The following is a 14478-nucleotide window of genomic DNA, read 5'->3' as shown; positions in this document are numbered from 1 at the left end:
AGAGAGTGAGAGGGAGACACAGAATCCAAAGCAGGCTCCAGACTCTGAGTTGTCAGCACAGAGCCCATTGTGGGGCTCGAACTCAAGAAATGTGAGATCCTGACCTGAGCCAAAGTCGGACGCTTAAACTGACTGAGCCACCCAGGCGCCCCGATATGCAATTATCTTAAGTCCTAAGTATCAGTTGGCACAATATCAGATGCTTCCACACGTTCTCATTCATTTCTTCTGTAGTCAGATCACTTTATTTAGCAAGTCATTTGGAGAAATCTCAACCAGGTTATTTCTGTAATTGTACAAAGAGGTTTTCCTTTGCCTGGAAACCCAAACATTCATCAATTCACAGAGAGGCCAGGAAGCAATTAACATCCATTTAGAAATAACTTTTCCAGTGTACAGTGGCAGTGTCTTCTAAACCAAACAGATTCTAAAAGGTATAAATGACTCAACAAAAATATGACCTGGGAGTCACAAGCCAAGAGTTCAGGTCCCTGTGCTGCTACTGAATAGCTATGTGACTTTGGGCAAGTCGTTGTCCCTCTCTTATTCTCAGTCTCCCCAGCTGTGACATGAAGGGATGACATTTTTTTCTTTTTTTTTTTTAAGTTTATCTATTTATTTTGAGAAAGAAACAGAGACAGCGAGCAGGGGAGGGGCAGAGAGAGGGGGAGAGAGAGAGAGAATCCCAAGCAGGCTCCTTGTCAGCACAGAGCTCAATGTGGGGCTGAAACCCACAAACCATGATGAGATCATGACCTGAGCCAAAATCAAGAGTCGGACACTTAACTGACTGAGTCACCCAGGAGCCCCGAAGAGGTGATATTTAAAGTTCTCTGCAACCACAGTAATTTTTTAAGTTTGATAGAAAGTGGGAAGGAAATAAAAAGAAGCAGGACCAAACAACAACAACAAAAATAAAGCTTGACCAAATACCAAATACAAATATAAATATGATTGTGCAGTTAACTTAAACATACTAAATTTTTATTGTCATAAACAGAATTACCTTTTCCTGCCAGTGCTGCAGGATGAAATGGTCTACTCTGGGTAAAGAGAAAACCGGCCATCATGGCATCAAAGAGTGAAAAAGTTCTCATCCAGTCACAAGCAAAGTGTTACAGACACAGGAAAGGCTACAAAAGTGGACTCCTTCTTGACTTTGATGAGCCGACAGAGTAGGTGAAAGAAAGAAAGAAAGAAAGAAAGAAAGAAAGAAAGAAAGAAAGAAAGAAAAGAAAGAGAAAGAAAACAAAATAAAACAAACCAACAAGCAAAACAAGACATAGCTAGAAGTTATTCATAGCTATGGAATGGGTTATATTCTCAGTCACAATTCAAGAGAGATGGGGAAACCTATTCTGTAAGTGGAACTTCAGTAATTCTGTTAAAGAAAGACAAAGGGAAACAAAGAAAAAGGTTGATGTGCTTTTATTTTCTATTGTTTTTACCCCTATCCTCCTCCACCCTTAAGCGTCAATGTTTTTATCTGTATGGCTTCCAAGCCAGAGATGAATCAGACTCTTAGCTTTTGAGTTTTAAGTAGACTTTATAGATTTGTAGTATAGACAAAAATCTTGGAAACCATGGCTTTCAGTCTCAAGAACCAGGTGTTTTGTTGAATAGATTAGTTGTTATTCGAAAAGCTTATCTGTAATTAACAAGAGCCAAAACCCAGAGGCCCAAGGTTGTGGAAATACACAAAATAATGATTTCTTCCCTCATGTTCCTATCCCTGACCAGCTTTTGACCACTAGGACAGAAAGGAAGAATGGGAGGGAAGTCATTAAATCTTAGTGGTACTGGAATCCCTGAGAGAAGGCTTCATGGCCATCCATGAGCCAAGTCCCAACTTGAGGACAGGAAAATAGAAACCTCAGAAAAGTTCTGGGAGATCTTGAACAGAAAATGTCATATTGGAGTTTACAGGGTATAGCCCAGGAGATGGGAAAACTTGAGAAAAATTTTATATCCAACTGTTTCCAGAATGTTGCAATAACAATATCTAGGTCATGAACCTATGAACAGCTTCGTAGAGTCCTGCTCAGTCCCACAGTATCTCAGGGAAAACAGTGAAAACCCCATGGCACTTCTCAATGAAGAGCCTTGCAGAAGGGCTGAATCAGTGGACTGAAAGGTTGAGGTTGGAGTGGAAAAAGACTCAATGTGTAGACCTGACATGGAGACCATAGTGGGGCCACAAGCACTTAGAGGACTCAGCAGAGAAAGTGCAGCACTGATGGCCTCCTAGGATCCAACCCCAGTGGAAGTCAAAGAATGTAGTATGGCCATGGATCTGCTGCTCCCACCATCACCAATGCCCAGACCCTCTATTAAATTTTCCTAAGCCCAGATACACCTGGGAAAGAAGAGAAGAAGAAGGGAGGAGGGGAGAGGTTCATATTAACTGAGCCATTAACCAAAAGAAACTCAGTTTTAAACAATGAGTGAGTTACATTGAGTTGACAACATCTACTAGTGGACGGGAACCTCTAAGGTGGGATCTGTTGTTATTTTTTTATGGCATCACATGGTTTTCTTGCACACCTAAGTTTATAGCTTGAGAAAAATGTATGTCCGCTACATGTGGGCATAAGCTAGTACCGCAAGGACTCCACGGTAGTGCACATATACACTGTGGACACTAAAACCCTCCATCAGGTTCAGTTTACCTCAAGGCCAAGGCCATTCTCTATATGAGAAGGGGCATGCAAAGAATTTCTTGGAATTAAATATTTATGGCCCTAACTCAGCCTCTGAGTTGCAGAAAGGACAGGCCCTCTTCTCCATGTGGTAATGGAAAGTCAGTCCTCATAGTATCATCTCAAGTTCAGCATGGAGGCCTGCTCAGGTACACATGAGGCCAATAACAGAGGAAGTGTGTAGGCCCCGAGCTTGCACAAGGGGCTGAGGCAGACTCGGGAGATGGAGGGAAGCCAGAGAGAAGCCAGAAGGCCAGAGAAGAAAGTCATGGTGGCCTCTGATGGTGACTCCAGACAGGAGAAAGGCACTGGGAGTACCTTGGATTGGCATACAAACCCACATCTCTGCCATTTTTAAGCACGGAGGGTTGCTCATCTCAGATATGTCCAGCCCACCTGAAGCTTATCCTTATGGCAGAAACAACTTGCAGCTGTCTAGTCATAATGCTTGGGGGGGGCACTCTGCAGCCATCTCTCCAAACTCATCAGCAACTTTCATGCCCTCCTGGAGCAGGGGAAAGTCTCGCTGCTCTTGAGCACACTTCAGACGTCATGGGAGACAGTCTCCAACCAGCCTGCTGATCAGCTCTGATGATATTTCCGCACTCAGTGACTGCTTCCTCTGAATATGGGACAGAAAGTGGGCACGATTTCCTTGGGTTTTCAGCTCCCTTCATCTATTAAGCTGTCCCCACATCTATTTGCCTTACTTCACCCCATGGGAGTTTGATCCCCAAAGTTGCAAGTGAGGGGCCCCTTCTCTGGTATTCCTCAGCATCTAGGCTGTCCTAGCCCCTGGCTGGATGACTCCCCTTGAAAATAAACACAGAACAGTCCTAGCTTCATACCCCAGCCACAATCTCAGGGTCTGGGCCCTGAAGGCTCGAAGGCAAACTTTTACAATTCAAAGTGCCTTCTTTTTCCTTCTTTCAAACACCTAGCTGTTGTAATTAATAGCTTCAAAGACTGCAGTGGCTTCTATAGATCCACAAAAATCTATTTAAGAACTCAAAGCTGCAAATTTTACTTTTTTTCCTCTTTCTATGTCATCCCTACCCTGAGGGCAATGCATACAAAAGCTCTTGCTATAACTTTAAAAGTGGGAAAAAGGGTTCAGATTCAGAAGATTTGGAAAAGTACACGGATTAATATCAAAATGGAACATTGCTTCAGTGTTAGCCTCACTTTTCAAAGTTTCCTATGAAATTATTCCTAATGTTAGAGGAGAACGAACTAATACCCCCAAGAATTTTGTAGAGTCTTGGGCAGCCACCCATAGTGAAAAATTTCTTAAAGAATTCTTAAAAATAAATAAATTATATATATACACACACACACATATATATATATGTGTGTGTGTGTGTGTGTGTGTGTGTATCCATTCCACAATAGACTTACACTTATTCTAATGGAAGAAAAGTTTTCTAAATAAAGTCTTTAAACAAAAATGAACCCTAGAAAGATGATCCTCATGTATCTAGTGTCATTGACTAACCTTGTGTCCCCCATAGGTGTATGTTTATGGTTTGAAGGAACTCGGATTGGAAAACAGAGAATTCTGGGATATGCTTTCATGCAGGGAATCAGCTTACATCTAGGATCTGAGACAGCAAAGATGTTGGCACCAAGTCTCAAGTGTGGGGGCAAAAAAAAGTAAAATGGAGGAGACGAGAAGGAAAAGGACAGAGATGGTGAAAACATGACATTAAAAAGAGCCAGGAGGGGCGCCTAGCTGGCTAAGTCAGTTGGGATTTCGATTTTGGCTCAGGTCACGATCACGGTTGGTGAGTTTGAGCCCCACGTCAGGCTCTGAGCTGACATTTCAGAGCCTAGAACCTGCTTTGGATTCTGCATCTCCCTCTCTCTCTGTTGCTCCCCTGCTGGTTCTCTCTCTCTCTCTCAAAACTAAATAAAGATTAAAAATGTTTTAAAAAAAAGAGAGATAGGAAAATAAGTTAGTGGGGTTGATATACTGTAGCCCCAGGGAAAATGTAGAAGGAGTGAAGAGCCAGTTGAAAATTAGCTGGGTAAGGAGTGGCTTCTGGGTGACAGGTGGGGATAGCGGACCACACTTTTAAGTTTTAGGCCAATGTCTAGATTTCCTCCATCCAGAAATTTTTGGCACAGATTCAGGAGATGACAATCGGCTTCCTCATTAGCTTTCAGGCACAATTAATCATAATCACTATTCTCGAGGCTAATATGATGGCTGACTCCCAACCTCTCAGATATATATATATATTTTTTTAATCCAAGGATGGCTGCATGAGAGGTGGCCCAGGAATTCTGAATGAACCCAGAAAACTGATAAAACCAGAGCAAATGGTAGCCAAATTCTGAGTTCTGGAATGCAAGAATTTCACACAAAATGGTATACACATAGCTACTCTAACAATCTCCCTCCTCCTTCCTTAACATAATTAGTGGGGGATCACTGAAGCTTGATCTCTGCTCTTAGATCATCAATTATCCTGTGAAGACATAAAACACTTATGCAGAGAGGTGACCAGACTTTCCAAAGTCTTAAGGTAGCAAATGTATGAATAGGTTTCTGTTCTTATTCCTTAAAAAGTTTCCTGACATTTTGAACATTTTAGGTTTGTTCCCGTATTGAATCTCACAGTTTAAAAATGTTAAGGATGTGAATACTTAGACCATCTCGTTAAAAAGAAAAAAAAAAATCATTGAGACACTGCCTCCAGACTATGATAGTAATTCAACCAAACCAAGAACATAACAGCAATGATAATCTCATCATTTCTCAGTAACCCATTCCTTGATTTCTATATTTGTTAAAATTCAGTCTATTTTACTAAAAATAGTCTTTACAAAAAAGGCTTCAAGTTAGAGCTTGCTTTCAAGTTAAAGCATATCTATATAAAATGAAAGCTTTTACAGTTATAAAATGACACAAATATTATCTGTATCTTTCTTCAACACATAATGTGAAAATTTATTAGACAATGTCACAGACCACTTCAAGTGTCTTTAAACAAAGAGCATAATAAAGAGAGAAACCTGTACAAAATGTAAGGTATAAAGGTATTCACCCCAAGTTCTTCTAAATGTACCAATGAATAAAGCATGGAATGCATAAATGTTAAATATACAAGAGAAATCAGTCTGATAGTCACAATCTGATGCCACGTTTGCAACCAGTATGAAAGCCAATACGAGACAGCTTAGCCTTGGTCCTTTCAATATTGTAAACCCAAATCAAATTTCAGCACACAGTTCTTCCTATAACGTAAAGGAAATCACTCCCCACCCCTAGACTCTGTGGGGGTGGGGCAGGTAATTTTAGGTACAAAACAAGAATTCATTTAACTTCTCCCATCCCTTCCAGGGGAATATTTGCAATAGAAGGATAAAGGTGCCAGGAGAAGAATAATTTATGTTCAGGTTCACACTAGTACCAAGAAACCAAATATTAAGGATTAATCCAAAGGAGGTGCCATGATGTCAGCAATTATTAAAAAAAAAAAATCAAGACAAAGAGGAAGGTAAAAGAAAGCAAAAGAAGGCAGGAAAAGAGGACAGGGGGGCTCACCAGGGTCACACTACAGGCACAAAAGGAATGGAGAAGAGGAATGGTTTTCTGCAAAAGAAATAAGCAAATCAGGGGTGCCTGGGTGGCTCAGATGGTTAAACATCTGACTTCAGCTCAGGTCATGATCTCACAGTTTGTGGGTTCAAGCCCCGCGTTGGGCTCTGTGCTGACAGCTCAGAGCCCAGAGCCTGCTTTGGATTCTGTGTCTCCCTCTCTCTCTGCCCCTCCCCTGCTCATGCGTGTGCTCATGTGCGCGCTCTCTCTCTCTCTCTCTCTCTCAAAAATAAACATGAAAGAAAGAAAGAAAGAAAGAAAGAAAGAAAGAAAGAAAGAAAGAAAGAAGGAAATCCTTCTTCTAAAACCAGGCGAACTACAGTGCTAGCTGAAGTTTCACTCATGGTTTCTAGTAGATGAACTTGTTTCTCACTTTCCTTTCCTCTGCAAGAGAAGTCACATGCACATATAGGTGCATGCACACAAACACGCACACGCACACACATGCGATCCCTGCACACACACATCACTTTATCTTTGGACAGTGTTCAGAAAGGCGTAAATGGCACTAACACAGTTTATTACTATAAATCCATTCATAAGTGAATTTTCCTATCAAACTTATTATCATAGCAATTCACAGTAAATGGGTTCAGATGCATAGAGATAAGTTTTTTTTAAATGGCAAAGAGCTGTGGCTAATTTTCATTTCTTTCTCATGCTTGAGCACCTATCCTTCAGAGGCAAGACACAAGCTGTCATAAATCTTATTACTGCATAAACATGAAAACATGTTATGAGCTGGCTGAAACAAATAAAATAAGCATTGAAAAATCTATGTATTAAACATGTATAGAACGTACTTTAACAAAACACTGGTGGAAACAAAGAATTGGTGCATAGAAGGGCATACAATGGATAATATTAAAGGATCATCAACTTTTCACTGTTCCTCCCTTCCTTCTATCCAAAAAAAAAAAAAAAAAAAAACACCAAAATACATATCAGTAAGTTTCATACACTTAAACTATTTTCAGTGATATATACAATGTTATTTTTTTAAGTTTATTTATTCTGAGAGAGAGAGAGACAGTATGAGTGGGGGAAGGACAGAGAGAGAGGGAGAGAAAGAATCCCAAGCAGATTCCGTGCTGCCAGCATAGAGCCCAATTTGGGGCTCAAACTCATGAAATCATGAGATCATATCCTGAAACCAAGAGTCAGACACTTACCTGACTGAACCACCCAGGTGCCCCTATACAATGTTATTTTATTTTTTATTTTTTTTAATGTTTGTTTATTTTTGAGAGAGAAAGAGAGAGAGGCAGACAGACAGAATCCAAAGCAGGCTCCAGGCAGCACAGAGAGCGACACGGCCTTGAACTCACGAACCGCAAGATGAGCCCAAGTCGGACGCTTAACTGACTGAGCCACCCAGGCGCCCCTATACCATGTTATTTTAAAGAAATAGAGAAACTTATCATGGGTCAGGCATTGTGCTGTTTTACATGTACCCACTCAATGTTTCACAAAATAACTCTTATGAAAAGGATTCTACTATTGTTTCCACTGTATAGATAAAGAAGCTGAATCAAAGAGAAAATAAACAACTTGCCCAGTGTAACCCAGCTACTAGGCAGCACAGCTGAAATTTCACTTCCAGCATTCTGAGACCAGGGGTCAAGTCACAAGTATGATTCATGGTCATATATGTAGATCCATTGAAAACATGAATTCCATCCACCAGAGAAAAATAGGAGGACCCCGGCTGCATACTACAGGCTAGTTTCCAGTCTGCCAAACACCAGAGGATTCTGCTGGGGTATTCACCCTACCCCTAATGTCCCTGCCTCCTGAGCAAGGTGGTAGATGGTCATCAACATGTCTGATACTTTCTAATGAAATTAGTTTAGAAATTCAAACGTCTGTGCTTAACCATAATTTTTCTACGGCTCTGCAGATACAAGGGAGTTCATAAAAACCAAGTCCAGAAATAGAAGCTTTGGAAAACTACTTAGATTTTTATCCTAATTCAGAAGCTCAATTTATCTATATCTATCTATCTATCTATCTATCTCTCTATCTCTCTCTCTATCTATATCTTTAATTCTGAGATTGTGAAAGACAAATCAATGAATGAATAGGAAACCCTCCCAGGCCCCTCTGTGCTGAGAGATGACCTTCACATTTTCATTTCCTGTGGATACAAGAGTGTATGGTTTGCTTGAGCTCATGGCGGGTAGGGACCTTAAAGGTCATCTTTCCTTATGACTACAGCAAAAACTTGGAAGCAGAAAGGTCAGTCCCAATATCTTGCCATTTTCTTTTTGACAGTTGGAGACAAAGTGAGAATCAAAAAGAAATCATCATTTGTGACCAAAGACAGAGAAACCAGACCACTCATAAAACTATATTTATTTTTACTTTCATGAGGGCAGCAAAAAATAAATACCTAGGGTTAATGAAAGGAATAGACATTTGCTGCATTTTAAGGCAATATAAAAGTTGAAGGAAGATTGTGTTTTAAAGAGAAACATAATTAAAACATATTGTCAGGACAAGAACTGTGGTTACCCCTCTACCCAATACAGGAAAGAGAGAGTCTCATCAAGTTCTTTCCTTGTTGTGAGCCACACCTGGAGACTCACTTTGGTGGTTTCAGTGCAAAATGAAGAGAAATGTCTAAACTCAAATGTTTCAGACTTCAAGTAAAACAGAAATATTGCAATTTCTTAACATGCATTTATGAGAAAAGAATCTACAAAAGCTCTTTATAGTAGTTAAGTAAAAAAAAAAAAGGTGTTGATGTCAAGTGAAAGTAGTTGAGTCTGTGAAATAAGATAGACTGAGTTCAAATGCAAGCTCTTACGAACCACATTTCCTGGGCAAATTACTTAACATTTCCAATACTAAATTTCCCCATCTATATAATGGGCATAAGAATTCCTTCCTTATAAGGTTGCTGTAAGATTTGTTTGTAATAGTATATATATAAAGTCCTTTGCACTTCCTCCTTCTTTCCCTCTCTTCCTTCCATTTTAATGATCTTCCTGAAATTAGAAATGTCCTGTGCAAAATACAAAACAAAACAAAACAAACCCGAAAAACAAAAACACTTCTTCCATTGAAATATCTCTCTGAGCAAAATTTGCAAGACCCCGATACAATACCATGTGTCGTATGGCACTATAAAATATGCAGTTCGTCTGGTAGCAACAGAAAAATTTCACATCACAAAATGCTATCAAAAAACATTAAATTTCAGTTGTGACATACGTGCTATAACACTTTTTGTAAGTATAATTCATAGTAAACATTTCTAAAGTTTTTCTTTGGGTGGCATGATCCCCCTCTCAATTCACTGAAGCCACAACTTATGATTTGAAAGAAAATGAACACGAATGACATGAATTCTTAGTGCCATATGAAAATGAAAATGAAACTCAAAGTCTATAAACACGTGCAAAAGAGACAAGAAGTCATACAAAAACTACTACTTTTTCAGAGGTGTACATCTGGTAGGCCAGCAATGTATATCTAGGAACCAAATGTATCTGTCTAGCTTTCAAATCAAGTAGAAAAATTAAAACTATTGCTTATTTAAATGACATCAACTTTTTTGTGGAACAAAACTGGAGTGTAAATTTTCAAAAATACATGTTGCATGTTGATACGCAAGGACCAGAGGAGACATTTCCTACTTTGAACACAGGAAACACCAGTTTCCTTCCTGTCAGAAGCTCACAGCCTAGAGAAATCATTGGGTGGCACGTGGTCATATGACTTTCAACCCATCCGTTTTGTGAGTTCATGACAAAGGAGTCCCATGCTTGCACTTGCTTACACCTTACCAAAGGCTTGCGGATTTTAAGGGTGTTTGAAGGGTTACCTCATCAAGAACAATACTAAGTTATGGAAATCTCTATTAGCAGGAATGTATCACTCAAAGATCTGATATTGGCTGCAAAAAAATGGTAGCAAATTATGTTTGATTACACCATTGTACACTGTGCATGCGAATACATAACAGTGGAATTGTAATAGATACGTACATATATACGCCATCTGCACTCACGTGACGTTTCATGATCATCACTCCATTTTCTCTTCGTATTATGCCATCATCTTTGCTGTGCGGTTCGGTACCATATTATTTTCATTTCAACCACAGCTGCATCATTGCTGCTGCCAGATCTCTGTTTTTTGGAGAAAATATACAATTTAAAATTGTTTTTTTTCTTTTTTTTTATCAGAAAGGAAAGTCATCAAGAATTAGATTTTATTTTAGGAACAAAGTAAGGTTTCATGGGAGAAAAAAACAAAGCCTTGGTGTAGAGAAGGTTTGTTCATTTTCTATAGCATTACTGAAGTGTCCTGTATGCCTTGATAAACCTATCAATGTTTGGATCATCTCAATGGGGGAAATGACTTAACTTAACTCTATTTTGGTGTCTCGGCAAAGGTAAGTTGTCTATTTCGAGAGCCTAACTGGGTAGTTTTATAATACTGCATCTTGTGAATGAAAGCCCAAAGTCTACCCAGCTAGCTTGCTGCTTCCGTTTCCCCAAGTAGAAAAGGTGAATGGCCAGTGGGTGGAGGAGGAGGTGTGGGAACTGGCCGGGAATTTACAGTGTGGCAGAGTTACCTTAGACCAATATCTTGTATTGGTGAGAGACAGATCAGTGGAGGGGGCAGCTAGTTAGGTTAAACTGATGCTCTATTATTTCATGTTCTCTAGTGTCTCTCTTTCAATGCCATCATGGAAGAACTGGGAATCTCACTCAAAAATCAGAAAAAGCTAAAGAAAAAGTCAAGAACTAAGGGGAAATCTCCCTTCACAAGTATCCTTACTTGTCATCAGAGACGAACTCAGAGGAAAGAGACTGTGGCATGATCCAAGAAAACACCTGCAGGCAGCTTTCAGGAAGGAAAACGATACGCTCACTACAGGTTTTGGGGAGGAAAGATTCCTGACAAGTGTGTGATGTGTTTCCCTGTATCTATATTCATAACTCTGGGTATGCGTATAGATATGCGAAATACAACAGCTTTAAAAAGCTCACAGAGACAGATATTACTTGGGAAGTGCCACTGGATCTTTTAAAATGAATTTGTATGCTCACTTATTTTGCCTTTTCTCCTTCTTCTCGATAAATTGCTGTGTGTGCTTTCTAAATAATAATAAATCAACAGGGTTTTTTTTTCCAGAACAAGTTTGAGTGTTGGTTTGTTCTCGATTACTCAGCTCCCATTCACAATGTTTGTTTGTCAAATGTCATCTGTTTTCCAGTTTGCTGTTTTGATGAGTCCTCTTAATCGGTTCAGACACACAGAATCATTTCTGGCTAATTAAAAAAAAAATACTTAGAGCTCATACCAAATACCTAGTTATTATCGTAAAATATAACTACTCATCTTTGTGCTTTAAAATCTGACTTCATAAAGAACTTTAAAATGGCACTTGGAATATTGGTGAGTATAAGATAAAAGGATTTAAAAACAAAAAAGGAAAATTCATTCAAAAAATAAAAGTGTCCATCACATTCTGGGCATCATTCTAGGTTCTGGAGATACTATGGTGAGGAAGACAGATATGGTCCCTGCTCTCACATAGTTTATAGTTAAACAAAAAAGAAAAACATTTGAGTACTCAAAGAAGGATGAGCACTTCCTCAGTAGAAGCCAGAAGCCAAAGGAACATGTACTCAACCAAGGAAGATTTCCTGGAGGAAGGTACAGCTAGATTACGATGACAAGTTAATCAGGTGAAGGGAGGACTGTAAGATGGAGAAGCAGGCATTCTAGGCTGAGGAAGCAGCATATTGGAAGGCCCCAAAAGGAGAGCGAATAGGGCCAGGATGGTGGAGGGACAGGAGTTTAGCGTGGCTAAAATGCAAGGGAATACGATGGGTCTGACAGGTGACAACCACTCTGGCTGAAAGCAGACAAAGGATTGAAGGAAAGGAATCTGAGGAAGAAGAGACAGGGTCACCCGAAGGCTCTTTCAGGAACCCAAAGAAAGGACATTGCAGCCAGGCCAGAGCAGGGGCAGCCAGACCAGTGGATGATGGAAGTAACGCGGAGGCACAACTCATGGGGCCAGAGATTTAGACAGTGGTCACGAGGGAGGGAAGAGAGTGGGTCCAGAGAAAGTCTAGGATTTGGGTTGGCAGGGAGAGGGAGGCTTAACTGCAGAGTTGAGGTAGCACTCATTATTTGGGGGACCAATGGGAAAGCAGCAGGCACTGGATCAATAGTTCATATAATTAAATCCCATTGGTTTCTATAGGATTGTTCTATAACTAAACAAATTTTGTTATCTAGTCCCTGTAGAGTTTAAGCACAAAAATATATCCAGACATAAAAAGAAAAATAACGTCACATTTAAAATAGCAATAACAGGTACTGGCCAGATATTTTCCTATGGTTGTGATCAGTGCTCAAATTTTGGATCAATCACAATTGGAAAATAATGTATTTCATTAGACAATGCATTAAGATCTTACATAAAATCCATGAAGATGTGACATTAAAAACAATTTGCTGGGGTACCCAGGTGGCTCAATGGGTTGAGTGTCTGACTCTTGATTTCAGCTCAGGTCATGATCCCAGGATCACGGGATCAGTCCCTGCGTGCCTGGAAAAATGGAGTTGCAATTTACATAAATGAGAAGGGCGTCTGGGTGGCTCAGTTGGTTGAGCACCCGGCTCTTGATTTCAGTTCAGGTCACGATCCCAGGATGGTAGTATCAAGCCCCACGTTGGGCTCTGCAGTGAGCATGGAACTGCTTAAGATATTCTCTCTCTCTCTCTCTCTCTCTCTCTTTCTCTCATACAATTAAAAATATTTATAGGGGCGCCTGGGTGGCGCAGTCGGTTAAGCGTCCGACTTCAGCCAGGTCACGATCTCGCGGTCCGTGAGTTCGAGCCCCGCGTCAGGCTCTGGGCTGATGGCTCAGAGCCTGGAGCCTGTTTCCTATTCTGTGTCTCCCTCTCTCTCTGCCCCTCCCCCGTTCATGCTCTGTCTCTCTCTGTCCCAAAAATAAATAAACGTTGAAAAAAAAATTTTTTTTAATATTTATAGAGATAGAGATAAATATAGAGAGATACAGATATGCTTACTGATAGAAACAGAAAAGCAGATAGAAATATGGTTAATCCAACAGCTGAAGATGAACTAGAGTAATAACATACTAGAGGGGAGATGTGCAGTGTATTTAGTTCACTATGAAATCACACCAATGGCATTCTATTTTACATTTCTAATGTAACAGTATGATACTTTTCTCTCCTTTCAGACACTATTACTATATCTTTTCACAGACTGTTAGAGTAGGGAAAGTAGAGTGGGAAAATAAGTATTTCAGTTTCTAATATCTAAAATATATTGTGTGTCAATCTGTTGGCTAGACATTTTAAGGTCCCCACTAACCAGTTTCCTTCTCATTTACCCATGCCTACATTTTCATTCAATGCATAATACTTGGTATGAATAAATTAGTTAAAAACTATAATGAACTAGGTGAAACAGCATAGGACTAGGTCCACAGCACTAGGTCCACAGCATAGGAAAAGTCCTATGCTAAATGTACATAATAACCTCTCTTCCCCACCTCCCCCATCCCAACAATATTTTCATTCTGAAAGCACATTTGGTGTGAACAGATGTATATGTGTTTCTGTGTGTCTCTGTGTGTTAGGGCAAAGATCAGAGTAAGATATGAGGCCAGAGGGGAGAAAAAGGAGAAATTGTAGAATATCTAGAACTTGGTACAGAAAAATCCCCAAGAACAACCATTCATCTTGGAGATTTTCATCCCTTTCACCAAAGAACAGTGACTCATACACAGTTATGTGGAAATCAATGGCAAAGTTAATTAAAAACTAGATCTTACATTTCTTCCTTTGGCAATTTCTTGATGCTAATAGACACGGATCGTCCAGGTGAGATATTCAGCAAGAGAGAGAGGGAAGTCAGTATTGATTGAAAGATAGTGTTTATGGTTAAGATTTATTCTTTTCAAGTTTCAAATCTGGGCCCTTCTTGCCTTTAGTACAGAGAAAAGGGAAGCAACAATTCATTGCTTGTGTTGACCTCGTGGGATTGTTGACACATCTAGGAGCCCTGAATTTTCAATTCTTAGCCTAGAAGAAGCTGGAGAGAGACAGAGAGAGAAATCAGGAGGAAGCAGGTAAAAGAAATCTAGATGAAGATCAAATATCTGTGACCAGCAT

General features: G+C 39.8%; 1 protein-coding gene across 6 annotated transcripts in view; it reads left to right on the top strand.

The window, feature by feature from the left end:
• GRIK1 (glutamate ionotropic receptor kainate type subunit 1) overlaps positions 1-11137 on the top strand; it is a 369629-nt gene extending 358492 nt beyond the window's left edge. For 4 of the 6 annotated variants that reach the window (XM_047099652.1, XM_047099651.1, XM_047099649.1 and 1 more), the window contains one exon: positions 10982-11137. In XM_047099652.1, the coding sequence (XP_046955608.1) occupies positions 10982-11137 (156 nt within the window). Of the gene's footprint in view, positions 1-10496; positions 10584-10981 lie in introns of all 6 variants that reach the window. The other 2 variants (XM_047099646.1, XM_047099644.1) reach the window with 1 other exon arrangement.
• The last annotated feature ends 3341 nt before the right edge of the window (positions 11138-14478 follow it).

This window comes from Lynx rufus, unplaced genomic scaffold (genome assembly GCF_022079265.1).
Source record: "Lynx rufus isolate CCGP_SWC_20201006 ecotype Redwood Valley unplaced genomic scaffold, mLynRuf1.p SCAF_5, whole genome shotgun sequence".
NCBI classification, from domain to species: Eukaryota; Metazoa; Chordata; class Mammalia; order Carnivora; family Felidae; genus Lynx; species Lynx rufus.
This window is presented reverse-complemented; position numbering and strand designations above follow the sequence as displayed.